The sequence below is a fragment of the Balearica regulorum genome, chromosome 4 (assembly GCF_011004875.1).
Source record: "Balearica regulorum gibbericeps isolate bBalReg1 chromosome 4, bBalReg1.pri, whole genome shotgun sequence".
In the NCBI taxonomy this organism is placed as follows: domain Eukaryota; kingdom Metazoa; phylum Chordata; class Aves; order Gruiformes; family Gruidae; genus Balearica; species Balearica regulorum.
This window is the reverse complement of record NC_046187.1, coordinates 47,284,718-47,312,582: the sequence shown is the minus strand read 5'-3', so window position 1 is coordinate 47,312,582 and position 27,865 is coordinate 47,284,718. Positions and strand designations below refer to the sequence as shown.

At 39.8% G+C, this 27,865-nt stretch overlaps 1 protein-coding gene across 4 annotated transcripts in view; it reads right to left on the bottom strand.

Annotated features, from left to right (window-relative positions):
- FAM149A (family with sequence similarity 149 member A) overlaps positions 1 to 27,865 on the bottom strand; it is a 33,567-nt gene that overhangs the window by 2,110 nt on the left and 3,592 nt on the right. The window contains exons 1-13 of one of the 4 annotated variants that reach the window (XM_075752003.1): positions 16,046 to 16,270; positions 13,473 to 13,583; positions 12,374 to 12,497; positions 10,765 to 10,907; positions 8,371 to 8,496; positions 8,040 to 8,216; positions 6,042 to 6,232; positions 4,459 to 4,613; positions 3,210 to 3,313; positions 2,760 to 2,987; positions 2,327 to 2,447; positions 1,419 to 1,547; positions 940 to 1,018 (exon numbers count right to left, since the gene is read on the bottom strand). In XM_075752003.1, the coding sequence (XP_075608118.1) occupies positions 940 to 1,018; positions 1,419 to 1,547; positions 2,327 to 2,447; positions 2,760 to 2,987; positions 3,210 to 3,313; positions 4,459 to 4,613; positions 6,042 to 6,232; positions 8,040 to 8,216; positions 8,371 to 8,496; positions 10,765 to 10,907; positions 12,374 to 12,497; positions 13,473 to 13,583; positions 16,046 to 16,113 (1,756 nt within the window). In that variant the 5' untranslated portion in view covers positions 16,114 to 16,270. Of the gene's footprint in view, positions 1 to 939; positions 1,019 to 1,406; positions 1,548 to 2,326; positions 2,448 to 2,759; positions 2,988 to 3,209; positions 3,314 to 4,458; positions 4,614 to 6,041; positions 6,233 to 8,039; positions 8,217 to 8,370; positions 8,497 to 10,764; positions 10,908 to 12,373; positions 12,498 to 13,472; positions 13,584 to 16,045; positions 16,271 to 27,865 lie in introns of those variants that run through there. The other 3 variants (XM_075752002.1, XM_075752000.1, XM_075752001.1) reach the window with 3 other exon arrangements.

The following is a 27,865-nucleotide window of genomic DNA, read 5'->3' as shown; positions in this document are numbered from 1 at the left end:
CATGCTGGAGGGAAGGGATGCCATCCAGGGGGACCTTGACAGGCTTGAGAGGTGGGCCTGTGTGAACCTCATGAAGTTCAACAAGGTCAGGTGCAAGGTCCTGCACATGGGTCAGGGCAATCCCAAGCACAACTACAGGCTGGGCAGAGAATGGATTGAGAGCAGCCCTGAGGAGAAGGACTTGGGAGTGCGGGTGGATGAGAAGCTCAACATGAGCCAGCAATGTCTGCTTGCAGCCCAGAAAGCCAACGTATCCTGGGCTGCATAAAAAGAAGTATGGTCAGCAGGTCAAGGGAGGTGATTCTGCCCTTCTAATCTGCTCTCGTGAGACCCCATCTGGAGTACTGTGTTCAGCTCTGGGGCCCCCAACAGAAGAAGGACATGGAGCTGTTGGAGCAAGTCCAGAGGAGGGCCAGGAAGATTATCAGAGGGCTGGAGCACCTCTCCTACAAAGACAGGCTGAGAGAGTTGGGGCTGTTCAGCCTGGAGGAGAGAAGGCTCTGGGGAGACCTTATAGCAGCCTTCCAGTACTTGAAGGGGGCGTATAAGAAAGATGGGGAGGGACTGTTTACAAGGGTATGGAGTGATAGGACAAGGGGTAATGGGTTTAAACTAAAAGAGTGTAGATTTAGATTAGACATAAGGAAGAAATTCTTCACTGTGAGGGTGGTGAGGCACTGGAACAGGTAGCCCAGAGAAGCTGTGGATGCCCCATCCCTGGAAGTGTTCAAGGCCAGGCTGGATGGGGCTTTGGGCAACCTGGTGTAGTGGAGGGTGTCCCTGCCCATGGCAGGGGGGTTGGAACTAGATGGTCTTTAAGGTCCCTTCCAACCCAAACCATTCTATGAGTCTATGGCTCTCCCTGAGCACTTCAACTGTACTATGGGTTACTAGGTTTTGTTGGCCTTTTGCCTTCCAAGTGATTCTTACTTTGCCTACCTATTAAAAATCCTTGACCTGTCCCTCTGTGGTTAGCAAAATTCATAGGAGTCAGTGATCTCTTCTGAGGTGTGCCTGTCTGTAAAAAGGAAATACATAGTATTAGCTAGTATGGTATGCTTACCTACTGAAACTGTTTGATTACAGTTTTTACGATCTAGCCCAGCAGAGTGAGGCCTACCAAGCTGCAAAGTTCCAAGCAGGACTAAGACTGCACACTTCTAGTGCATAGACACCTTCAAAGGAACTGTTTGATGCATTAGACCTGAAAAAAAATCTCTTCCTCATACACCAGTCCTGCTTTTCAAGGTCCCACACCCTCCCAAAGCCTTTTGACATCCTCCTCTCTACAGGTAGCAGGAAACCCTATACACCAGAAATCAGGAGAGACCCAGTAAATGAGACCTCCTGTAGACCAACAGTCTACGAATGGAAGCTTCTTCACTTTTCCATGTCTCTATGCTTACGCTGTAACATACCCTGAATGTATGAGTTGTGTTGGGCCTTGAAAATTGATCAATAATAACAGTTCTTTCTCTGAGTGGCCGTTGCTCTGTACTGCCAGGCACTGCACTTGACACTCTGCTATGAGCATATTGTCCTCGATGCTGAGAGAATTAAAAAGAGCATTGAGAGAATGCAGCAAATGGGTTGGTTAAAATAATAATTTTTCCATTGCCATACAAAAAAAAAAAAAAAAAAACACACACAAGAGAAAAGTATGTTTTCACTAACCAAAAGCACCGATTTAAGGTAACTTAAGGGTACTCATGATTTTCAAAGAGATTTGAGACTGTTTCCTAATATTAGTTTATAATCCCCAAAAGCTATCAATAACAGTATTAACAATAATAACCCACTTTACGTGTGTCTCAATTCAAAATGTTATCCAGAAGCAAAATAATAACAAAATGTCAATTTACTTTCATTGTTGTGATTTATTATTTCCCTATCCTCCAAAAATAGGCCAGTATCAATAAGATTTATCTTTTAAGTCAGTATCCTTTTCTACTGAGTCAGCATAATTTTCTTCTTATCACCTAACATTAGTAAATAAAACACTGAAAAGAGCTATTTAAATCCAGATGCATGTAAGTGCAAGGTTACTATCTGGTTTGTTGGCTGTTTTTCCTCTTTTTTTAAACGGATTTTTCTGTTTTCAGACAAAAGTCTTAACACCATGATCTGTTTGTGACCTGAGGTTTTCAACTGGCTTCTCTGGCATTCTAATGGTATGCCAGCATAATGCACGTTAGCATGTTAATACCATGTATTAAATACAAACCAACACAAGCTGTAAAATTGCTTATTTCAACCAGTGACACAGAGCAATTTATTTCCAAATAGCTTCAAGTTGGTCACCACTACAAAAATAAACACAACTTACAGAGCTCTGTTGCAATCGAGGTACTGAAAGATATTGTTCAACAGCCTCGGAGTTTATTGGTGGTAACTTGTTCCGGGTTGTAGGCGCACGACCAGAAGACAAACGATCCAAACTGGCACCCCTACAGAATTTTAAGGGTTCCTCTTTTAGGACAAATTGTATTAAAGATTTTTTCACTGAAGTAATATGAAATTATTGATAAGTACATTTCTTTATAGAGCTCAGCTACAGAAAGTAACGGCACCTAGTATAGCAACAACAACAACAAAAAAGCCTCTCCTCAAAAAACATGGTTCTGCTTGTTTTCTTTTTCTCTCTGAATTCTAGAATCAATCGTAAATCTCGGCTTAGTTCAAGTATTTTGCAAAATCCTTCACTGGTGAAATTTCAGTAAAGTTCTGAGGAAAGCAAAGAATAAAATGAAAAAACTCACAATTTAGTCCCCCTAAGGATTTCATCATTGTACATATTAGGAGCTTTTGAGGAGAGTTGGTCAGAAGTGAGAGAAGGTAACCTACGATGGCTTGGTAGCTTCCTAGAAGATGCCAGCAGTACCCGAGATGATGAGAGAACACTGTTATCAGCAATTCTCCCCAACCTAGTGTGCACTGAATTTGGAGCACTGGAGTCAATACTATGTCGTTTGTCGTCTTGCTCATTCCTAGGGAAAAAGGAAGGAAAACGAGATAGGGAATGAAAATGAAGGGAAAAAAGTAAAAGGATTTCTCAACAGTGTATCATTGCAACCTCTACAAATCATTGTCTCATCAGTGATGCACACAAAGGAGATGACTGCCTTCTTATTGCCTTTTTATAATTGCAAAACATCTTTCACGTAATATGAATTCTGCTGCATTTTGAAAATGTCAATACCAACACCTACTGTATTTTTTCTGCTGTGGCAACATGCCTCTGTTGGAGTGGTTTTGCTTGAATTGTCATCACACCATTCAAATCACCATGGAAGTTGCTGGAGAAACGGTGAACCTAGTAAAAGTAACAAATATGCATTAACCTTTACTTTTTTTTTTTTTTTTAAGACCTCAAAAAGCCCGTAGTTAGGAGATATTTTACTTGTTTCTTAGAAATGTTTCTGTTAAGATGGTTCATTAGAACTCTCAGTAGTAGATGGGGCAAATATGTTGTTTTGCTTATTTTAAACAAATTCTTACAAACCGAACTTGGGCAATTTAGTTACTGAAATGCAACTCAATTTGCAATGTAAGTTTCAGTTGAATCTGGAGTTCAATTCTCCAAAGTTTCCATTTTCCCTCAGCACAGTCTAGCCCAGAGGCACAGACCCTGAGCATTACTTATCTAAACATTTTACTACTGGCTGCTGCGACCACTACAAAACAAGCATGCCAGCAGGGAGCACCGAAACTGCTGTGCTATCTCTTCTGTGTTTCTTAGCTCACTGCCTAGCAAGCATGGAAAAAGAGCAGGCAAAATAGAATGAAGTTGTTTGAACTGAATAGAGACAGATGGGGGGGGGGGGGGGTGGAGCGGAACAGGAGCAGTGGCTGGAAAAGGAAGAATGTGCAAAACGGGAGCCAGGGGACAGAGGGAGGAGGTGGCAAACAGGACAAAAAGGGGCATTTTATCAATACGAACACAAGCTTCCACAAAGACAAGTAAGACCTAGTGCCAGCACACTGGCGGACGTACAGCAGAGTCCCCTCTTCCAAGAGGCAAAGGAAATGAAAAGGAATGAGAGAGTTTGAAACTCACAGGGTTGTGAGTAAAGCACTTTAAGTTGCAACTTCACATCCCTGCAGTCCAGGGAAGAGCCTCATTTGTTTTCTTAATTCTGCTAAGAGGAAAAGGCTGGACCACCATAAAAGCAGATTTATTTTCTAAGGACAGAATACAGTCTAACAAGTGTTATTTTGTAAACCAACTTCAGTAGTGTCTTAGTGGTAAACAGCACCTTTAAGAACCAAAGAACAACAAGTGATAGTAAACAAGAAATGGACATTTAATGAACCTTCATTTTAAATTAGATGATTTAAGTACACTTAATTGGTTTTTAAAAAAAGAGGGAGGGAAAAAGAGCCTCTTCTAGCTTCAGCCAGGACTCTGTCCAAAGTTAGCAAGAAAAAGAATACCATTTGATGGAAAGTTATTTTTACCTGCGAGGAAACAAAATGCGACCCAAAAGATACACCTCGTGCTTCAGAACCTCTGGAAAGAGGAACACTCCCAGCATCTGCTGTAATACGGATCACTGGTAAATGTGGCAGTTTTGCTGTAACAACTTTCAGTTTTTCCACCTGTTTGTCACCCTCTGCACAACAGCAAAAAAAAAAAAAATAGTAGTACAGGAAATAACTTGCTTTTGTGCATTTACCAGCCATCATGTGTTGAGATTCAAACAATGTTATATTGCACAGTAAATAAAGACTTTCATAAAGTTTTAAGTTTATGTGATGTTTAAAAATCTACCATAAATGATGTTTTTCTGAAAGCATTTCCCATTTTCTTTCTCTGACACTGACAAATAAGTTGGTCTATATAAGAAGGGTTGGAGGAGGTTGCTTAAGAAAATACTGCTAATACTCTTGGAATGTTATTCAAAATTTTACAAACTTTTTTATTTAAAGCAGAAAAAAATAGATTAACAGAAAAAAAAGTCTATTGATCCTATCCTTGTCTCACAACAGCTACACACTGTATCATTTTGGGTATATACCACCATCTCGTTTCTATTGTAAACTCAAATTCTTTTACATTCCAAGTTGAAATACTTTGGTGAGCCATCTATTTGCCATAAGTTGATGCCCTTCACAAAGATAAAAGAGTATGCCTATCACAAAATTGCTAAGCTATCCTATACTAAACTATAATATTGAGCTAAACAATCCACCTGTGGTGGGAAAAGCCCTTTTATACTTCAGTAACACCTGACATGTTAAGTTCTGGTACTCTGAGAAATTTTGCCATTTCTTACTTTGGTGGAGACTTATATTTGAGGTTGGGTGTACCTTACCTTTGAAGTAATTTCCAAAACCCACCCCCAAGTACTCCTAAGTTACTATCCTTTTAAAATACATGAAAAGAAGAACTGAAATTTCCCTCAGCCTCCAAACACAGCATACGCGCACTAAACAGAATTTCACTTCTAGTTAATTTTCCTAATCTTCCTCACTACAGTTTGAATACAAAATCATAAAATAAAATTGCATGCATCACCATTTCTACATCCTATATTAAACTGATGAACTCCTGCACTATAAGCAAGGCTGTCTACTCACTTTAAAAATCTGACTGCCTAGGGGTTCTTTTATTAACAAAGCTCAAACAATGCGGACTAGGAGACTTTGATTCCTAGGTTCCAGATTCAGATCACGTCATCAGTGATCCCCTGCTGACAGCATCAATTTGCATCCCAAGCCAGTGATTTTAATTTTTTTTTAAACATGCTGTCCCGCATTGAAGCTCTTTCAGTCTTTGTTCTTCCTCTTTGTGTTCATTCTTCCTCTTTTTATACCTCTCATACAAAACTCCCCCAAAAATAGTAGGAATGTTTATATTTCAGCTGCGGGGTGTGCGTGTGCACATGTGTGTGGTAAGGCATTACATATCTTATAATGCTGTACTACCAACATGGCTATCTTAAAATAACCAGACTTCCCAAGATTTAAGGAAGAAAAAAAATAAAAATCACTTTCCTGAGTTAGATTAGATAAATAGCATATCTGAAAATACCAAATACCTGTGATACTAGTTTCCCAATTTTTTTTAATCAGTTCCTCCAATATTCCAATTACATTGGTCCAGATACAATCAAATACTTCAGAAGCCACAGCATCTTCGATACAGGCATTGGGAGAAACAGGGGGAATGCCACGCTTACTCCTCTTCTCAGCAAGACGCATTTTCTTTTGTTCCCAACTCTCATCATCACTAATAAAGGAAGCAAATTTAAATTAATTTACATGGATTTGGGGTTTTTTTCCCCTCCTTCTAATACACCAAAAGAATAGAAACATACATATAGAAGAAAATCAAGTCAGATATAGATGACAAAAAAATTCAAATTCAAATACACGGACTACTTATGTGAACAGAACCTATGAAATACATATAACAATTTCTTTTACTTGCAGGTAAAAAACTGAAAAAATCCGGTCAGGGCATTGCAACAGAAAGATGTGCAGCTCTAGAAGGAACAGCTTTGTACATAGCATTTAATCATTTAAGACTACATCCTATGCTTTTTACCCTAGCATAAGGGAACTATTGTCTGTTGCATTTGGGAGGATGACTATTACATAGAGATTTCTTTTACATCACGTCCTGTATACCTGCACACGTCTGCAACACTTCACCACTGATCAGAGATAAACAGCTTTGAAGGATTTCTGCAGCCTGACAATAGCAGAGCCTATAGCCTTATGCTCGCCTCCTTCCCTTCCACTACCTTTGTGGACACTTACTTTTAATTTTTTCCCCTCTCTCCCTAGGGAAGTGTAGCAACATTTCCTGACTTGGTCTTCTAATACACTTCTTGGGAAGAAAGTTTTAACTTTTTTTTTTTTTTTTAATGCCATGATATTTCCATCTAAGGAAATGCAATTTCTCTAAGATTTTAAGGATGATCTGAAATCCATCTCCCTTTCTTCTTCTCAGTCACTTCTTTTACTTCTTCCTCAAACCGAACTGCAAACAACTGTAACAGAGTTGCCTGAATGGTCCAACTCACAAAAAGATCAAGCTGTTTTTGTATCAGGCTTTTAAACTCCTAATGTTTTAGTTATGGAGAATAAGACAGTTCAGAATCAAATCCTGAGAAGGAAACAAGAAACAACATATCAAGGAGGCACAAAGGAGAGCACCTTCGGTCAAATCCCTCTCCCAAATTAAGTTTGCTTACTTAGCAAAATGAAGTGATACTTCATTCCTAAAAAGGTTCTTAATCCTAAATCCTTTCCAAAAGGGTAGGCACCCAGGCCCTCTCTTTCAAAAACAGGACTGAAAGTGTCTACCTGGGTCTCAGTCTGGTTTCTCGTTTTTTCAGAACTATGTCTTTTCCCTGGAAATGCATCAAGCTTCAGCACAAAAAGTTATGCTTCATGCCCTACTATTCCAGCAAAACTTTCCCCCTCATAGAGGCCTTTTAGAAAACAGCCCATTATGGTCTTTATTCTACCCAGTAACCTAGTTGCTAGAACATTCAACTGGGCCATGGGAAACCTAGGTTGCATTGTCGAGAAGACAGCTGCATTACTCCTGTCACTCATGAGAGTGCCCTAAATGCAGGTTGTATCCTGCACCTCTCCTCACAAAGCTGTTATGCACTGCACAGTAAGAATTTAAGATTCATTAGAGCAGACGATGAGAGCATATACAGCGTAATAACCCTAAACAACCCGGTGGTCAAGGCACTCACCTGGGAAGTAGGGATTCCCTCATTTCATTTCCTGTCTCAAAATTAAGTATTCATTCTATCAAACCTCCATGCACAAAACACCTCAAAACAACTAGTGGTTAACACCTATTCCTCTGATATGGAAGATGTGAGTTTTGAATCACTAGAAAGACAACATACCTAATCTTCCACATGCCCAGTGAGTGCTCTGACCACTGCGCTACTGAATACAGGGACAGAAGGAACTGTATTTTACAGAAGAGAAACACAGTTCATGAACCCTGACTGGGCTCACTGATAATTTTTCATTACTTTCTTCAAAAATATATATAAGTTATTTACAGGTCCTTGTTGTCAAAGGCAAGATATTCTTCTATTTTTCCATCCACATCGTAGATTTCTTCTTCCAGGAATGAATACATGGATGAGTCAGAGGCAGAAATCCTAGTAGAACTTGGATCTAGTGATTTATGTATTGGAGATGCTGTTGGGATCACTTTAGAGCCTGAAATGCAGAGCCTGAAAAAATATCAACAAAATGAGAATCAAATATTCAAAGAAAGAAGAAAGTGCATATTTAATTATACTGAACTGTTTCAGTAATACAAAAAGTAATATTTGTACACATTTCTGAAGAGGGAAGACCAAAAAGAAAACAAAAAAATTAACGTACTCTTTCATGTTACTAGTGCATTCATAGAGGCCAGGTAAACACTGAGTATCCACAGAGGTACAACTTCTGCTCTGAAAATGCTGAATGCCTTCATCCTGTGGCAATAGGAGCTGCTTTCCTAGAACCCTGAATAAAAAAAAAAAAAGTGATATCTTAGACAGAAATCTACTCCATGTACAACTATCAAGAATACAAATACCTGCAAACAGTAGGCAATGTGAAAGCACACCTTACATTTGCTTTGCAAAGTAATTCATGGAGGGTCCAAGGCCTTGTGTAATACGTTAACATTGCCTAGTATTTAAGTCATTAAAGTTAAGCTGATTTATGCAAGATTAGATTCTAGCTTATAATTTTTAAGAGCAAATAATCAAACTTGTTAGATTGCTCTACAGGCAGATAAAGTAAACATACTTGCTTTCTTATCAAAACTCCATAAGAAATGTTTAAAAAAATGGACACAGAACACCATCTGCTATGACTTCACTTATCCAACTCCAGTATCCATCAATGCGAGCAGAAGTCCTAATCCAAAATGTTTACATGGGTAGTTAAGACTAGAGTTAATGTTCAGAAAATGCACAAAATCCAACATGTATAATGCACAGAGGCAGAGGGAAAAGGTAAAAGCAACTCTAATTTAAATGTACACAAAATTACTCTGTGAAATAATTTCTGAACACAGTACAGGTAAATAATAATCACTGCTTACGGAACTGTGTTTCACTGGAATTCACAAGGGACCTCGAAAGAATTTGCCAGTCACAGCTGTAGGGCAAGCAGCAATGCCCAGACTCACCTTAGCACGTTTTCTTGAGACTACCTTTCACAAAATAGCACTTTATGCCACATGAAGCTCTAAACCATAGCCTTTAGCCTTTTTTACTTTTTATTTTGTAAGCCAAGAACAAAAAGCCTTCTCTCTAAGTAGATCTGATCTTTCTCTCATGGATGACAGTTCTCAAGTATATTCACTCCCACATGCTGAGCTAAGTATTCATATAGCAACATAGCTGTTTTACTAATTGAACAAAAGGACAACCAGTGTACTCTTTAAAGCACAACTCTCAAATAAATCTAGGATCCCAGAACCTATTCTTCTGAGTAACTGGTCAACACAAACTGAATTTTAAAGTGTAAGCTTAATAATGGAAATAACTTTTTTTTTTCTTTTTATATCATAGGATGTACCACATCCCTCCGTACCAAATGACATAGAGTTCCCAGATTTCTTCAGTTCGCTTTCAACCTCTTGGACTTGGTTGGTATTGCCAGCATTAGATTTGAAACAGAAAATCATAAGTAGAGGGAATCACTTAAAATAATTCCACCTAGTGAAAATACTCTGAAAATATAGTGAAATGATTTAATATTTTGAATTAATTACAGCACAAAAACCTGTCTCCATTTTATGCATGTTCTACTAATTTTTCCAGTATATAAAAAGGGCAAAGCATGGCTTAGTGCTAGTGAAAATTACCTCAGATTTATTTAACAATTCTCTCCTTTTTCTTACAAAGTGTGGCAAGCTTTGTTAGTTGACTTTAGTCTGTATTTATTAGTAACAAGCCTCTGCAGATTATCTAAAAGCATTGAAAGCATACTGCAGTTATTGACAGTGTTCTTTTTAATGGTGTTAAAACTACTGACTAGAAGATAGAGACATGTAGATCTATGTTTAGAATAGCTTAGAGTCACCACTTCTCACCAAGAAAGACAGGCCATCATTTCTAAAGGCAGGACAGTACAATGCATTGCAACACTGACTTCTGTCCCCTGCATTATAAGCATTATCAGGCTGCCCAGATGTTTTGCACATCTATGCAAAACAATTTTCATTAACCATGCATGCGCCCTCATATCCATTCAACTAGTTATTGCCAGGTTATGATCACACATTGTTTTACATTGATTGACATCGCCTATGAAGACATTACAGCTGTGCAGTATACGTGAAGCACATGGCTGCTGTCATTTTTCATTTCTTTTTAGAAGAATGAATAACAGAACACTGAATTTCTTGGAATTTCACAGTACGTCTTCACTTACAGTAAAACCAAATACTTCTTTACAAGATGCATTCTTTATTTAGAAAAAAGTCATGAAAATGGTGCATTATTATTTTCTCATTACATCCTGCTAAAATATCTTTGTCTGCAACCATGGTATCAAGCAAAATAAAGAGCATTATCTGCTAGTGCACCACCACTCAGACTTACTATGTAACTATGACATAGCTCAGTCCTAGAGATTCAGATCTGAATCCAAGTGATACTGACACCATACATCGAGAGCAATTCATATGAGGGTACCCTCTCCACCGCACCCCCCCCAAAAAAAATCAAATTAGTGTGATAATTGGTTAAAACTAGCAGCACCAAGAAATTTTCTTACCTTAGATGAGGAAATCGTTCAACCCAGTCTGCACATTCTGCCTGCAGGCTCTGAGTTTGGGAAGTCACTTTTCCTTCAAACAGCATCTCATCTATCTCCCAAAATAACTGATGTACTCTTTGTGTGTTGGCTTTATCAAATTCCTACATATTATAAAAATAATAGTTGTTAGCAAGTGTGCATATATATTTTTATTAACACCCACAGTATTTAAAGAACAGGACAACGTGGACAGATTTGGCTGAGCATCTCAGAATGGATCTTCAGACTACCTACTTTGGAGGCACAATTTATATGCTGCAGTGCAAAAAGAAAAACAGGTAGCTGGCTTGAGCAAGGTGATTTAGCAAAAAGAAACTAGCTGCCTACGATTAGCCAACAGAAAACATCAGTTATAAGGTGCCTGGACTGCTGGCTCCCTCCCTGCTCCAAGGGAGCATACACACTACACCTCTGGAACCCACAGCACAAAAGCTCCCTGCTTTTTTGAGCAGCACTTTCCTTTTCTGAGTAAAAGATCTAAGAGGGGGCACCTTCCTTCTGCATGACAGGCCGGTGGTTAGGGAACAGCACTCAGTGAGAGATATGGCTTCCACACTTCCGCACAGAACCTATAACTCAGAGCAATCAGAAATGGGTGAGTGAGGGGCATACGAAGGTAACAGCGAAGAGCCCGACTTTATCCAGTGATGTGGAAAGCAGCGCTTCTCTAGGGTTCCTCAGCTGGGGCACCGTTCACAATGATATTGGGCCACTTATATTAGACCCTTTGAAATACGGAAAAAAAGGGATAATACTCAGGGCCCGAGTCATATCTGTTCACTTCCACCCAAGTGCCCCAACCACTTCAGGCTACAAAAAGGATGACGCTGAAAATGAATGGGAAAATAACTCTCACCCAGGTTATTGTATGATCCAAGGTCAGGCTTTCCCCTGGAGGGCTGGAAGCGACAGAAGGGATCAGTACCCTAAAGGTTAGGAGATTATGCAAAAGGTATGGCAGAACTATCACTACCAGCCATGGATGGCTTTTTAAAGTGAAAGCGGCAGTGATCACAATGCTTTTGGATTTATTCAACGCTGCCAGTCTGCACCAGTCATGCCTCACACGTCAGCCTCTCCCTAACAGGCTCAACTTCCCTCTGCATCATCTACGAAACAGAACTGAGCTTCGGTAAGAGCTAAATATTTATTCAGACTGGGACATTTAAATGCATGCTCATGAATGTGCTTTATGACTCAAAACATTGAGAATAGTTCAATTTAGACAATGCCTGCATTATGCAGTATTTGAAAACATGTATTTTTATCACTCGGACTCAGAAACCTAAGCCTACCTTCTGTGGTAAAACAGGTTTGTTTTTCCCAAATATCATCATTTCATAATTTTAATCCATTTTTCTTTGTTACACATCAGCTGCACTGATATCAACCAGCAGAGACACCTGTTTTTTTAAATACTAAATTAATATAGTTAATCATTAGGCTATAATAAATGAAAGTAGTTAATTTCTCCTACAGGACATATGCTACATGCCCATTTTCTGTAATAATTAATCTATTCTACAATATTTAGATAAAGCATACTGTAAAAGTTTATGTGACATACATCGTCCCTCCAGGAGTAAACTGAGCTTCTTTCAGTAGACAAACCAGTAGTATAGCTGTTTATTCCGGACCAAGAATGATTCAATTCTGTGGGTGTTGTGCAAACACTAGATGAAAGCGTTTCACTGTGAAGACAAATTAAGAACGCTATGTTTTCCTGTATAAACATTTTAAAAATAACAAAACTGATCACATAAATGGACAGTGATACATACCTTCCTGTCGGATACAAGATTTTCAAGACATGCTGTTAGTTAATGCAAATAGTTGCAAGCGTACGTTTTTAACTAGACTGCAACGAGTACATGCTCCCATTTGTACCACCAACTGCTTTAAAGGCAATTCTTTCTAAAGTATTATGTTTTTATATGTATTTCATCGCAATTGTAAAGGCACTCTAGAAGATGTATATATATTCAAATACGTACCCACACGTATACACACATGTACCAAGCATTTTCACCTCTAACAATTATTTTGTTTTCTCCAGTTCAGCTAATGGGCACAACAAAACTATACATTAAAGATAGCATAAGCCTTCTGTAAGTCTAATAGAAGGTATCACAAGAAACATTGCTACAAATGTTTCAAATAGCATTGAGTTACTTATCTGTACACAACGTCTTTTATGCTGTTAGACCTAGTGCACTTTAAACCTTGAGCTCTGGGATTCCAGCCCTCAGAAAGCTCTAGCTGGCCCCTGCTAGCTACCACCCACCCTGGGATACAGCGAAAGCAAGGGCAGTCAGACGTGCAGGTCAGACAAATCCTTACCAGTGACAATTAAAATGAAACTTCTTGAAAGTTAACTGACCTGCGACCCTGCGGAGCATTATTTGCATTTAGCCAAGAAGGCTGACTTCTCTTCCAGACTTAATCGGTGCCCTTCACTACGCTCTTAAAATATGCAAATCCGTAACACAAACCAGGAGTAAAGTTCAACCCCTCCAAACAATGTGTAGGTCAATTTATATCCTGCAATAGTTGTCATCCGTGAGAATGACTAAAAGCATGACTACTGAAAATGAATACCAATCTTGAAACATCTATTTAAGCAAAGAGTCTGTTAATGAAGTACTATTTCAGAAGTGAATGCTTACCAAGTATAATTGTCAATGGCTTCCTGCACATTTCTCTCAAAAATTGCTGGAAGAGACTCTCCACTTTTTCCAGAAAGACACTGATTTGTGGAACCTCTGGACAGTCCCTTCCTATAAACACAGAAAAACATCATTCCATAAAATTAAAAAAGGTAAGTCACACCTCTACTGGGGCAGCGGGAAAGACGACGACAACAACTCTGCCAAATTTTTCAATCCTGTCCATCAACACAAACATTTGCTTAAAACAAATGACGCTGTTTTAAAATAGTTTTTTATTTATACAAGTATTTTTCTGAAAAATGTACGTTTGAGACTTAAAATGTACATTTCATTTTAGACTTTTTTTTACTCCACAGGCATCCTTCTTCAATTTTGTGCTTTAAATTTGCACAAAGCACATACAAATGCAGCAGCACCTCACTATTGCAGGAACAGAGCAAAGACATAAACCTGTAATTGTCCATACAGTAGTTATTTAGCTATGTGTTTCTGTTCAATCATTAACATCAAATCCATTTTCTAAAATGTCTCACTGCACAAAAGGAGGTTACAGATACGGTGCCAAGCAAACAGTGGTCTTCACTAAAACTATGAACTCTCAGCTTGACTGTTTGAAGTGAGCTGAGATACATCAGAAAACATAGGCATATTCTCAATACATTTACAGGCCACAAAGCATCAGTTTTCCAGTACCAAAGACTCCTTAACACTATCTTAAAAACCAAGCCATAAACGTTCTAGTATTATGCCTTTCCACCATAAGAAATGCTAGAATTTGTCTTTTTTGTTTCTCCAAATACCTGAACGCATGCTTAAATTTTAAAACCATCTCTTACAAACCACACAGATGAATATTAAGCTACACAGGCACAGGAATGCTAGCCTTAGAAGAACACCCTTTAATGAATGAAAAGACTTTTTTTTTAATAAATGGAAACTTAATAATCATACATTTCTATAATCCCACTAAGTTCTGTCATTAATACGTTAGTCCCACCTCTTCAGAATATATACAGATGTTGCAAAATGTTCCTCAAAAACATTTTTACAGCAACAGATTACTTCACTTGTGGAAGTTCCTATTTTCATCCCATAACATCCTCAGGTCATAACTGTGAATAGCAGCATGATTGCATCAAAGTACATTTGTGAATGAGTAACTGCAAGGAAACAGCTCAAAGTTCAAGAATTTTCTTGATTTCTTTAGCCAAGAACTGTAGTTTGGCCCTGCAACAGTTAGGATTGCTCTGCCTTCTTCTCATCCTGATATTTATCTTGCCTTCACACAGATTACAGAGATGTGTATGTCAAAATCTAGCTCCCCATTCAAATGGGCCACATCACACATCCTACTCCTATGCCTTGGCTAATAAGCCACCAAAAACTTCCCACAAGTTTAAACTTCTCATCAGGGAAAACCTTGAATTGCAAATTCTTGGAGGATGGTACAACAGCAGTGGAAAGCATTTCTATGCACTTGCTCTAAATTTCCTCCCTCTTCCCTAGGCATCTGCTTTCGGCCACTGTCAGAACCAAGGGGCCCTACAAGCAGCAGTACAGTGCAGTTCCATGAAAACTGCATTTTGTCATAACACCAAAATCTATCTGTCCAGGTAATTACAGTGAGCTCACAGCCCATCTTCTTCATGGAAAGCTGGCTCCTTCTGTTCATTTACATCCCTCTCTAACATTTCATTTGCCACGTTATCGCCCAAGCAGCCTTATAAGGTCTTTCTCATTTTTTTTCATAGCTGACCCTTGCCCTTAGTACTTTTCCACAGCTTAATATCACCACCAAGCCTTCTCACTTCACTGCTCACCCCTTTACCTGGTCAACTAGCTTGAACTGCCCAGGACAGATCCCTGTGAAACACCACAGGGATGTGGTGAAATGGAGGAGGAAACCATTTACTACAACCCTCTGTTTCCTGCTGTAATCACTTGCCAGTACAAGAACCCTTTCCTCTTGTATTCCAGCTGCTTCATTTACGTGACAGGCTTTTGGCAAACCAAGCTAACTACAGTGATTGGATCTCCTGTATCTGACTTCTCTAAGAACCCCAGGTGGGTGTGTGGGTGTGTCTTTGAAGGAAACCTGAACTTACAAACATGAAAAAAACAGAAATACCACCAATAAAATTTCACAGACTTTCTGTGAAACAAAGCCTAAGCATTATACTTAATAGCATAATACATGATGCGAGGTGGAGCAAAAGAGTGTTTCTGTCACATGAGCCCACTGCCCGCAGTGGTGCTATTCTTCCTGACTCCTTGGACCACATGCCATTGGAAGACGAGCCAGGAAACGATTGCAATGAACTAAAACGAAAGGAAAACCCCCTCCCAGCACCTCCGTAGCACCCTTCCCCAGCGCTGGCAAGCAAACAGCAGGGACTGCAGCAGCCAGCTCCCACCCGCGCTCCTGCCCTCACCCAAGTCTCCGGCATTAAATGATGACGGTACGAAATAATAACGCTGCCCGCCTACACCGCCAATGCTTCAGCCGCCGGGGAGGGTTAGCAAGCCGGCCTCGGCCACCCCCCCGCCCCGGCCCGGCCGCCCACACTCACCCCACAACGAGCAGCCCCCGGCCGCTGCAGCAGCCGCCCGGCAGGCCGGCGCCCCTCGCCCCGCGCATGGGGGGACGGGGGCGGCGCGGCGGGGTCCCCCGGGCGGCCCCTCGCACCGCCCTCGGCCGCTGCAGGGCGGCGAGGAGGCGGCAGCGGCAGAGGCCCGGCGGTGCCCGCCCCGCAGCGCCTCGCCCCTCCTCACCCGCCCGCTGCTCTCGCCCCACGGGCGGGCAACGCCGGGGTGGATCTGCAGCAGGACCCCACGCCTTGGGGGGCATGGGCTGCCGCCCCCGCCCCCCACCCCAAAAAGGGTGCCAGCAAAATTAAGCCTGAACAGAAGGGGTGCACATCTCTCTCACCTCGGAACACGCAGCCAAAAAAGGCTCAATGTAGGGTCTTTCCGCCCATCACCTTTATAGATGATAAAAAAAAAGTTACACGGTGCTGGACAACTAAATAAAGAATTTTCCTTGTTAATTGAGTTCCCCTCCGAAGTATCCCTGTGCAAATCATTGATCTCCCAGAGCACGGGTGACAGCAGAATACAGGCTGTCAGCTGCAGATTCACACTGCAGCATTCGTCTCTAGCCAGAGTATATAAATTCTGATGTCTGTGTATTTTGCTGAAAGCCTCTCTCAGAGAAGGAAGTACACCTGGCTCATAAGCAAGAAGAAAGTAAGTATTCTTAACAGGAAAGAAGAAAGGCAATATTAAAAATGCTGAAAATTAAGACTGAAAAAGTATGGTGTATGAAACCTCTTGTTATAGGAAAACAAACTGCAGCATTAATACAATATTTAAAGTTTCATAACCAAAATACTACACACTAAGAAAGGTGTATGGAAAATGACTGCATTTTTCCCCTGATATTTAAAGAATTCTCGCCAAGTAGTTTTTAAAAGAACAACATTCTTCTGACCCGGTAAAACATTAAGAAATTGCTTCTACATGTGTTTAATCAGCTCTCCTTGTCCTTAGCAATCATTCTTCTATAAGAGTAGGTTTGTCCGAAATCTCAAACACATACACACACAAAAAGCATAGCTCTTTGTCAAGCTACATGTATCCAACAAACAGCTGAAGATCTAGAATAGTAAGTTATGTCCAGGTTAAGAAAATGCGACTTTAAGTCTAAATCACTGCACATATACGTTCATGGAATGCAACTTTTACAAACAGAACACTAAATCTCTGAGAACTCCAACTGCACTTCCAAGAATATTTAGAACACAAAGTAAATTATTTCTCTGAAACCTTCTGAAGATTTTCTATAACTTATTTGAACTGGATACTGTAGTGGTATGCAGGCTCTAAAGGGATTTTGCTGTCAGCTAGCTTTTGGTCACTGCTGTCCTAAAGACCTACCACACATGTACAAAAATAGTCTTTAAGAGTATTTTGCTATTTTTTTCCAATTTTCTAATCTGCTAGAACAAATTAGAAGGCAGGCAATGCACTGCCTAGCAAAGGGCCAAGACCACACACCCCTACATGAAGCCCAAGCAGGCAAGCTTTGCTGCAGAGATTTACACTATCAGTCCAGGGACAACGCGTATTTGCGGACTTCTCTTGTTCACATATGCAAGCAGCATAGGATGGCAAGCAAAAATGCAAAGTTATTGCTTTTTTTTTTTTTTTAATCCTTGTGTCAAGGGTAACCGTTATGGATGTTACATAACTAATTAGTCTACAAAATCACTACCTCGAGGAAGACTGACATCGACAGTAATTGCCTGTGCCCCAGCTGACTGTTTGTGGCAACCTCAGCTTCCTCCCCCCTTCAATATGCCTTACAACTTACACTTCAAAACATTAAACAAAAAAAAAAAAAAAAAAAGGCATTTCCACAGTGGCAGAACTCCAGTTTTGTGTTACCTCCAAAGCACAAAGCGTTGAAGACAGCACTGGCTGTTAGCTCACCAAAAGGTATCAAAGGGGAACATGTTAGCACAAACGTGGCAGTGGGATAGCCTTTTCTAGCTGAAAAAGTGAAAGCACAGACAACTGAAACATCCACAGCACAGACAACTGAAAGCAAAAAGAAACAACCCTGGGAATTTTTCCCTAAATCCCCAAAGCTTGTGGGAGAGCAATTTCCCATAACAGTTTATTAATAATTAGGCACAGCATATCAATGAAGTGTGTTTAAACTGGTTCTACTGTGTGTAATTTGTTTCTTTTAAAAACAGTATTCACAGCACAGAGCCAATGCACAAAAATAATCCTATCCTAGGCTGAATTAACCTCAAACTGCTGTTTATTTCAGACTATTCTAAGTCACTACATTTCCTGACAGGAGAGAAAATAATAGTCTCAAACAAAACTGTGTCAAAACAAAGGAAAATATAAGGCTGCTCCTGAGTTTGAATGATGTGAAGAAAAAATCGTGACTGAAATAGAGCAAAATAAGAACACAAAACAGAAAGAGAGAAGGCCTTAGTAAATGAAGCAGCTTTTGTCTTCAGTCAAATTTTAAGATATTTGTATTTGTTTTTTGTAAAGGGAAGGGTAGAGCCTCGTGAGCAGTAAAACTGTCTTAAATTTGGTCCATCTTACATTTCATTGCAAGACATGCAAGAAACATCTGATTTTTCTCCCCTCTTTCCTGAAGCAACACAATTTGTCTAGTTGCTTAGATCAAGAAGGGATAAATATAATAAGCCAGCTAAGCACAGAAGTTTCACAGTTGTATTTAAAGGTCAAACTGTGCTCCAGAATTGTTTATACCATCAACTGCAGAATGCTATACAGAGGTAAGAGAGCCCTTTGGTCTACATTAAGAAGAAAAGAAAGGGGCATCAGATACAAAGAAAAGTAGACTAAACAAGAACTAGTAGTGAGCCTATATGGACAAAAAGCTTAAATAAAATAAAAACAATTTAAACAACCCAAACCCCACACAAACCTGAGCTTCAGGTTTCCTTTCCCACTACAAGTCAGGAAAAACATGCACATAAGACCTAACAGATGAATAAAAGTCTATTTTGTAGCCACAGCCTCTGATAGGAATATTACGCATTGCTCCATTGCCAGCAATGTATAATATCCTAATCTCTAATAAAGCTGCTGTCTTGTTGTCTAAGAGAATTCATTTTCTTAGATCTCGCACCTTCTTTACATATTCTTTTCTATTTGTAACAGATGTAAATACACTAAATACATCATACTCTCACAACATGGTATGCTTTATCTCATAACCTGACATTATTAATTTCATTCATATTCTCACTTTCTGCTGGTTGTTCCATCCCACACTGAGTTTGTAAAACCAAGAGATAACTATTATTTGTATGACAGATTTATAGAAAACTTTGATATGAGACTATAAAAAATCAAAACATAAGCTCTCTTTGGCATAAATGTATACATATGTGAGAAGAAATTGATTTTGAAAAATCACATCATCCTTTCTTACACTGGTTTGAGACAATTACCATGGGAGCCTATTTCTTATTTTTCTTTGAAGTGATATAATGAACAGAAGTTGTTACTCCACAAATCCATTCTGCTTAAACATTCCTCTGCAAAGGGTTACCGTCAACACAGTGCCCACCCTTCAGGAGCAGTTTTGTGGAAGTGAATAGACCACTTCTGGTTACTCTCTTTTTCACACAGCAAAACATACAAACTTCATTATGAACGACACTGAGTTATTGTAACTGCACAAAAGGGCCCTTCCACATGTCCCCCAACTGCTTTCTGCATCAATAAGGAACAATATTCCAGGCATGTAGTGCAGCATTGTAGTTGAACATTTATACTGCAGAAAGTACAAAGCTCATAGGAAACACACGCCCTCTTCCCTCTACGTGAGACAGTCATCTGTCCAACTTGGTTCCGGTCAACCGTGGTACCTGTATTGCTTGACAAGACAGATGTTTATTTACTTTTTTTTTTCCCCTCCAAAAAGACTCAGAGGACCTTTAAGAAGATAAGTGCATTTTCATCCTCCTGTAACTTCAATGACCACAAACTGCCAAGTATGACAGACAGTACTGAACCCCGCTGGCAGATTCTAGAGGAGGTGCATCTGAAGACTCTGCTGTAGCAACAGTGCTCAGGACTGAGCATACTTACACATGGTTAATACAACAGCACTGAATTCTTCCTTCAGCAGTCTGGACCTTTTATGAGACAGATCCAGTGACTTTTACAGGTGTTGAAAGCACTCAGTTTGGCTCCACCTTTAATTACTTACTGTGGCAATGCAAAGGAAATCAAGGTAGAGGACAACACCACCTGTTCCTGCTTATACTCCCTAATTCCTCAGCTTTCTCAGAGTTAAGACAATTGTGGCATATCTTGAAAAGTCACCTCTGGAATAGTTTAGCTGAGGTAACCCCAGTAGGTGCCCAGTAAATGAAGCAGAATCATGAGAAATTTAATAGATCTTTCATCTAGCCTGCAGCAGAAAATTATTTTAAGACAGCTATAAAATCAGTTTTGTGTGTTTGCTTAGAAATGACATGGCTCAAAGAGAGGAAAAAAACCCCTCTGTTGTGGAAGGAGGTATAGCAAACATTTACCTTCTAAGCTCCCAGCAACACATCTTTGTCATTATCGTTACTGAACATGCCAGAGGCTGCGTAGCAAACTTGACAGCTACCAAAGACGCCGCAAAAAAATGATAGCACATGTCTTTGTTAACAAGTGCCACTCCATACCCAGAGACAATTTTCATTTTGCTCTCTTTTCTATTAACAAGCATTGTCAAAAGCATGTCAGTGCTTTCAGTCATCTTGCTCATTCTTCAAGTAAGTACAGACTTCATCTGAAGCTTGAAAATAAGAACATTTATCAGAGTTTTTCTACTGTTAGCTTTTATCATACTACCTGATTGGGCCCTTCCTTTTTCAGAAATGACACTTACTATTGTCATGGTTTAGCCCCAGCCAGCAGCTAAGCACCAGGCAGCCGCTCGCTCACCCCTCCCCACCCCCCCGGTGCGAAGGGGAGGAGAATCAACTCCATGGGTTGGGATAAGGACAGTTTACAAGGACAGCAAAGGAAGATGAAAAATAACAACAATACTTACACAAGAGTATACAAAGCAAGTGTTACACAATGCAATTCGTTCACCCCCAGTGCCAGATGCCCATCCCATCCCTGAGCAGCGACCCCTCCACCCCAGCCAGCCCCCTTTATATACTGAGCATGACAACATGGTACTGAATACCCCTTTGGGTAGTTTGGGTCAGCTGTCCTGGCTGTGTCACTTCCCAGCTTCTTGTGAAAATTAACTCTATCCCAGCTGAAAACCAGGACAACTATCTTTGAATCTATGTATGGGTTACTGATGCTTTGATGATTAGACTACCCCGGGAGCATTCATATAATTGAAATTTTAGTGAGCTTTCAAGTGGCAATCTTTTTGACCTGACCAAATCAGCATAATTTGCCGTAAAGTTCTTCATATGTACATAAAAATCTTTTTATAATAATCATAAAAGCCACACTTGGTTCTAAAAGAAGATAGCTTTAGAATACACTGCCTTCAGCTCCAGAGAGGAGGTAATCTTGAAAGACTTTGCCAAAGGAATATTGCTCATCAGTCCAATGCAGCTGATCAATACATATAGAATCATTGAATCATTCCGGCTGGAAAAGACCTTTAAGATCATCAAGTCCAGCCATTAATGTAGCACTGCCAAGTCCACCACTAAACCATATCCCTAAGCACCACATCTACACGTCTTTTTAAATACCTCCAGGGATGGTGACTCAACCTGGGCAGCCTGTTCCAGTGCTTGACAACCCTTTCAGTGAAGAAATTCTTCCTAACATCCAAACCTCTCCTGGCACAACTTGAGGCAGTTTCCTCTTGTCCTATCACTTGTTACTTGGGAGAAGAGACCAACACCCACCTGGCTACAATCTCCTTTCAGGTAGCTGTAGAGAGCAATAAGGTCTCCCCTCAGCCTCCTCTTCTTCAGGCTAAACAACCCCAGTTCCCTCAGCTGCTCCTCATAAGACTTGTGCTCTAGGCTCTTCACCAGCTTCATTGCCCTTCTTTGAACACACTCCAGCACCTCAATGTCTTTCTTGCAGTGAGGGGCCCAAAACTGAACACAGCACTCGAGGTGCAGCCTCACCAGTGCTGCGTACAGGGGGATGATCACTTCCCTGGTCCTGCTGGCCACACTATTTTTGATACAAGCCAGGATGCTGTTGGCCTTCTAGGCCACCTGAGCAAGCACACTGCCGGCTCATATTCAGCCAGCTATTGACCAACACCCCCAGGTCCTTTCCTGCTGGGCAGAAAAGGCTTTCCAGCCACTCATCCCCAAGCCTGTAGCATTGCATTTATCTCATGATAACGCCGCAATGACTATGGTCTAGGTAGGCAAATGCCCTCCAAGAAGGCTATGATTCGATCTTGGATCTCAGTTTTGGGTAGCACTGCATAATGGCTAGAGGAAAAAAAAAATCTTGGCCAGCAGAAGAGCCATTGCAGCTCAGAACCACCACTCCTCTTTGCCTCCAGGTAGCAACAGGTTGTCTCAGAACCTGAATCCGAGAGCACAGAGGTTCCTTGGTGCTTTCCCACAGCATCACCTGCAACTTGTTAATCCTCTGTGGCAGCCTTCTGCACACAGCATTCGCTAGCTGCACTCAAAATCACCTCTTTTACCCAAGACCTGCTTCTCCTTAGGGTTAAGGTCTCCAGCTGATATTGCATCTGGAGGGGGGGAAAATCAAAAATAAGTGAACATAACTTTCTTTTAAACCACTGACAACACATATAGCGGTGCACCTATAGTATCTTCCTGCATCTTTAGGGCTACTTCTAAACACGTGGAATAAGGGAAAAACAGGCCATAATTTTTAATACTCAAGTAAGACTCCACACTGCACTGGTGAAGCCTCACCTCAAGTACTGTGTGCAGTTTTGGGTACCTCTACATAAGAAGGACATCAGAGTGTGTCCACAAGAAGGTGACCAAGATGGTGAAAGGCCTTGAGGGCCAGACTTAGGAGGAGCAGCTGCGGTCACTTGGTTTGTTCAGCTTGGAGAAGAGAAAGCTGAGGGGTGACCTCATTACACTTTACAACTTCCTCAAAGCAGGCAGCGGAGGGAGAAGTGCTGATCTCCTCTCTTTGGTGGTCAGCGATACGACATGTGGAAATGGTATGAAGCTGTCCAAAGGAAGTTCAGATCAGATGTTAGGAAAATGTTCTTCCCGGAGAGGGTGGTCAGTCACAGGTCAGTGGAACAGGCTCCCCAGGGAAGCGGCCACAGCATCAAGCCTATCAGAGTTCAAGGAGCATCTGGACGATGCTCTTAGTCATATAGTTTAGTTTTAGGTAGTCCTGCTAGGAGCAGGGAGTTAGATTTTATGATCCTCACGGGCTCCTTCCTACTTGAGCTATTCTAAGAATAATACCCTGTATGTACAACACAACACCTTAGGTGGGTATCTGTACTACACTGACTTAAGTGTAATGCCTAATATTAGGCATTTTCATACTGAATTCTGAAATAGATTTAAGGCTTTTGCAATCATGACCTGTGTTGAGTTTTGCTCCTATCTTTACAAAACATGGTAATAATAAACTGTTCCAATTTTAAAGCTAGGCTCAGTTCTTTAAACTATAGGTATATAGTAAATCTATTCTACAAATTTTGAATATATTTCAACATTATAAAGCCTTTAAGATGGCATGAGCTTGCTGAGTATTACATATTTTTATCTATTGCTAGTCTTGGTTCACTGTGAAAATGGGAACACAACTGTATTTGGTTCTAGGAAATACAATTTCTGAGAACAAGATATGCGTATTAAGTACCTCTTCTATTTATAGTAGTAAATCTGACTTTTTAATATAAATTATAAATTAATGTTAAAAAAATACTATCATCTTAATTAACTAAAATAATAAAGAATGCTAATTAGTGTCTTAGAGAAGGTGTTTTATTTCTTTGGATCTGATAGGAGGCATTTACTGCTGCAGGATCAAGTGTCTGAACAGACCAGGAGGGAGTAGCACCCTAACAAAACACTTGGAAGTGGTCCACAAGACTTTCCCTTTTTACATTCTTGTTACTAATGTACTTTTGGAAATTCAGTTAATATATTTTCATAACACACTTCTTTCATCAGCATAACAAAGAGATCAGAACAACTTTCATTCAAGCAATGAAGTTGTTTCAAGTCTGTTTTAAATACCTCAGAAAATTTTGCAGTAAGGTCAGGACATTGAGCTTATAATGTTAAAAACAAATTATATATATATATATATGTAGCCACCGGCATCTAGTCTGCTTTTCATATGATGAAAGCTATACTTCAGTTTCATTCACTTAAACTACTAGATAACATTCAATACACCATTTCATCTGCTAGGTTGCCAGTAATGCTCAGTATCAAACTTCAGCAAGTGCTCCAATACTCTGTCAAAAATATTAGACTGCAGAAGCCGCTCCCTCCAATTCTGTGGCCATTAGTAACAAAAATAAGGGTACAATTGAAATGCTGCCAGTACTGCGCACCTGTCTCTTCCAGGGCTTATTTCAAGTACTAATCAATCTTGCAGTAAGTTCCCAGAACAGCATGCCCTTGTTTCAATGTTTTTCTTTCATATCAGGAGGCATTAAAGAGCACGTTTCACACATTTTAAAGCACAAGTGCTCACTATGTAAATATGCTGAAATAGAAGCGTGTCAGCCAGAGCAGAGGGATTACATGCTGATGATGGACAGTGGTCAGTTAGGTAACCTCCTGCTGCACATCCATGAGAAATCCCTCATGCACACTGTCACTTTCTGATTATTAAGAGTAGCTATTGAGTCACTGTGCTAATTCTCTGTTCTGCGCTGGCCGCAGCCCACGGGACACGATGCCACTACACCACCCGGCAGCTAACCAGCTTTCACCTCACGTTAGCGCCTACGAACTGAACAAACATGTACAGCAGCATTTGAGCTGTGTGTCCATACTCAAGCCAACAAAGGCATTTCTTTTTAACATAGGGGAAAAAAAGTTACGTACGCTTTAATTTCAGGTTATAGAAACATATGTATTTTCAAGACTCTTAAGGGTTCAGCACACCCAGTCAAGAGCAGGAAGAGTAAGGATGTAAAAACTATCACTCATTCAGAAAGTGTTTTGAAAGGCAATAAGCGGGAGGAGGAGGGGGAATAACACAAAAAGGAAGGAAAACAATGGAGAGAACATAAAAGCCACTAGAAATAACTTGTAAAATAGAAAGCCAGACAAAAGGTTTGGGTTCTTTGTGTCACATTTTAGTGCCATATAATGCCCCTTGTGGCATAACAGCCTGTAATAACCCACAGGAACTCACATTTTGGTGAAGAAAATTAAAGTTCCCAGTATGCTCTTTGTAAAGAGTTGGAGCACAGTCATGTCATTAAAAATGTCAATCAGTATGACTTCGGGCAATTGATCACATCAAATATTTTTAAATAAACTATACACATAACTTGCTTGTACCCTATTTCAGCAGCTACGCATTATTTAATGTTTTACTTCTGCACTACTTAGGTTCTTTGGAGACATTTTAGTGAGTGACAAGTACAGGTTATTTAGGTAGAACTTGCTCAACCTTGGTATATGTAATCCCATATTTTTAATCTACTAAAATTGTGAAACATTTTCATATGTGCTTCTGTTTTATTTACCAATGGACAGCTATTTACTGACTGTACAACTGAATACTGTATTTCATCTTGCCTCACTATGAAAATTTCTGTCTGGATGAAAACACTGTAACAATTCTCAGAGACTGTTAAACTGTTTCATTGGAAGACATCTCATTGCACTGTTCAAAACATACTATTTAGGATTTATCCCTTAAAACTTATAGAACGAAAGCATTCCAAATTCTCTGAATGAAGTATAAAGTGTGTGTATATATTTTTAGCAAAAATGCTAAAAAACTTTACACATTAATCCTCGCATGGTTCCAGAGCTTTTAAAAACTATTTAGAACATGCTTTTGTAAAAAATACAGGGGTAAGAAAAAAATATTTTTAGCAATTGCTTCCTGCATTGGTTACTTAAGCTTTCCCCTTCAGAAGAAATTGTCTGGCAAAAATACTGTGTGCCAGCTTGTGTACATTATGCAGATGCGTTTTCAAGTGAATGAGTCAAAACAGCACAGAAATCCCCACCTCTATTATCCATATAGCATACATGCACACACGTGCACAAGTACACATACACACCACTTCAAAAATTTTCCAACAAGATTCTGGCTAGAATTTCAAGCTAGAAAAACCTGGTTCATTCGGTCCCAAGTTCAGTATTTTGTGAAGATAAGAAATCTCTAATCCCTTTAGAACTTGATTGAGCTGACAGGAGCTATTTCACCACTTGAAAGACCATGAACTTCCAACAAACTACTGCAGGATTCAAAAATCTTCTACCTTGCCAGAAATATTGGGGCGGGGGCGGGGGGGGAGGGGGAAGAAAGATCTATGGGCCAAAGCAAAACTAGAAAGTGTAACCCCACAATTGCACACAGAACCCTACACTGATGAGCAATACAAAACCCCCCACGATAAACATGAGAAAGTAGAATGCATTTCTAGCCCCAATGCACAAGATTTTAGAGGAATTCACAATCACAGGTAAGAGTAACATGGGCCCAGGGCGTTTCCTCTTCTTTCCACAGCTAACACCAGTGATCCCACTCACCAAGCACTGGATCAGAAATAAAATGCCTTGTTATAAACATACCGCCTTAGTTTCCTATAAACACCACAGACTAATATTAAAGATACACAAAAATAAGTTTTTAACATCTGAAAGCAATAAAAGCACTTTGAGGAAAATTGGGATTCTTTGAGTTTAGCACTTTTTTTCTTTTGACATTTATTCTCTAGCTGATTAGTTACTTGCTGGAAACTTCACAAGAGTTTACCAAAAACTTTATGTTACATATAATATTATAAAATGTCAGGAATTATTTTTAGTTCCATCCATCTAGAAGAATATTGACTTCCACAGTACCATGCAAAATTAAAATTTACCTCTAAGCTCTTTTACACTTATTTGCAATGAAAAAAATAGACCATGGCAAACCACCACGTTGCTACTTTACTCTTAGATCAGTACAACAATGGAAACGAGCAGCTAAGTAACACTGCAATGCTCTATCTAGGTTAGTATGCATTACAGCATGAAAAGGATCTATTGCTTTTAGTGGTTAAGAGATAGGGAATCTGAGTTTCCATCCTCTTCTGCAGCTCATCAAGTTACTTATATCCACATTTTCAAAGTTAATCATATTGAAGGCCAAAGCTTGAGCTACTGAGAAACACAAGCTGGCAAGCAGACAGGGATGTTTTTACATCGCAGATAGCGCTACCCGTCGCATGCCAAGTTCACAAACCCATTTTCCATGTGTTAGAACTATTCCAAAAATGGGGAGCAATGCGATTAATTTCTACAAAATATTACCCACTCTGAAACAACATAACTTAAGGCTTGCCCAATTTACCTTCAGATCAGCTAAGGGCTGCCATCTCCACTAGTTATTGCAACATGTTAAGAGAGCAATAATAATGTTTCTTAAAAAAGAAATCTGTGTATCTTGGTGTCACCACTATATTGTGGTAAGTGTAGCATAAGACTGTCTTATCTTCCCAAGGAATTTCATGATCTTATGTAGCAGAATATTTTTTTCAAACCAGAGTAATGAAAGTAGATTTTGTTCTCTATTTGAAGAAAAAGAGCTTTATTCATTACTGCTCCTTCAATTTGATTAGAAGGATATAAAATCACTACATAAATAAACAGTAAGTGTAAAATCTTAGAAAGTACTGCTATAGTTTAGCCCTACACAGTATTAGGACC